General features: G+C 40.3%; 1 protein-coding gene across 1 annotated transcript; it reads left to right on the top strand.

Annotated features, from left to right (window-relative positions):
• The first annotated feature begins 942 nt into the window (after positions 1–942).
• On the top strand, positions 943–1,389 carry LOC111875872 (uncharacterized). The gene has a single exon (XM_023872402.1). The coding sequence runs from the start codon at positions 943–945 to the stop codon at positions 1,387–1,389; it is 447 nt and encodes a 148-aa protein (XP_023728170.1).
• Positions 1,390–1,629: the final 240 nt, after the last annotated feature.

Genomic DNA, 1,629 nt, shown 5'->3' with positions numbered 1-1,629 from the left:
CAATCCGTTCCTCTATGATTCCTATATGTTACAAGTTGTGGAGTGTTTGAAGTATTCTCCGTTGGTTCAGGCCCTAACTCAATTTGAAGTTGTTCCCATGTCTCTCTTGTCCCAAGTTTACTCTATAGCAACCTTCGACAAGAACAAAGAACGCATCTACTTTCAATTACACTCTAAAAAGGCCAATATTTCCAAAGGAAGGTTTTGTTCTTTACTACATCTTGCGGTGGATTCCTCTGTTATCTCACCTGATTTCATCACAACTGCACAACTATTCTCAATGCTATATGAAATGGGATATACAGACGTACTGACCACCATTACCAAGATCAAGAAGTCGTGTCTTCTCAATGGAACGGGCTTCTTACTCTTTTGATTAAAAGCTTCGCGGAACGTAGTGCTGGATCGGATGGCACTAGTAAAGGAATTATGACAATCCTCTCTGGTCTTTACAACGGTTTAAATCTTGATTATGGGTCTATAATTTGGTCTTAGGTTGTACAGAGCCTCAATACTTCCACTCGTCATTCCGAGATTTCATGTGGAAGGTTCTGAACCATTATCACAAGGAGGGCTATTGATACTTTGGAAATTCCGGTGATGAAGGATGTCCTTATCGCTTCCATTGCTACGTTTCATACCAAGAAGATCATCATATCTGATCCCACGAAGTTTCACCACAAGGGATGCATTCCTGAATCGATGTTTCGATGTGTCTTAGAAGAAAGTAAGGTTATGGCGGAATACAGAAAGCTTCCTCCAAAAGAACAACGAGTCCTTACTCTGAAACAACAAGCTGCCCTGGATGCAGTTGACAAGCCAAGCAACTGAGGAAAAAGGGTAAAGAAGGAAACAACTGAGAAGGATGAAACTAAGCCTTCCAAATGAAAGAAGCGAAAGTCGGAGAAAGAGGGTTCTTCTAAGATGAAGAAGGTTAAAATAATGGCAAGAAAATCACAGAGTCCAACTCCTCCAAACTCAGGTAACGACGATGACGCAGCAGAGGACTCTCGTCAGGAATCTCCAAGAGGAAATACTCCACCTAGGTCTCCTACTCCAACCGAATCTCCTTCTCATAAACAACCAACCCCACCTCCCTCAACGAAACCAAAAGTTACCGTTTTGGTTGTTCTTACATCAAACTCTATTTCAACACCACCAGTTACTTATGTTTCCATTCCTACAACCACTTTCACCACTACAATATCAAACGCACCACCTGTGTCTTCTACACCTATTTCGATAATACCTTTACCTCCTATCATTACCCAAACCCCCACCCCTACCATTCCTGAACAGACAGTGATCGTCAACATATCTGATACGGGGGCAACTACTAACACTCAACCTCCTGTCATCACTAAACCACTTTCACCAACCAACTTGTGACAACCCAAAGTTTATTCCGTTACATTACCCCGTTTTCGTTAACGGAATATTCCATGTTATAAAAGTTCCGTTAATTTGAGGTCGTAAAATAAGTAAGTGTTTTATTTATTTATATTCTATGTCGTTATTCGTCGTAATAAAATAAAGTAAAAGCATGTAAATTACATTTCCATATTAATTTGGAAAAAACTTAAATTTTATTGCGACCACTAAATCGGGTGCGACCAAAAGCCCCGTTTA

Source organism: Lactuca sativa, chromosome 6 (genome assembly GCF_002870075.4).
Source record: "Lactuca sativa cultivar Salinas chromosome 6, Lsat_Salinas_v11, whole genome shotgun sequence".
Lineage (NCBI taxonomy): Eukaryota > Viridiplantae > Streptophyta > Magnoliopsida > Asterales > Asteraceae > Lactuca > Lactuca sativa.
The sequence above is the reverse complement of the archived record's forward strand: the minus strand, read 5'-3'. Positions and strand labels throughout refer to the sequence as shown.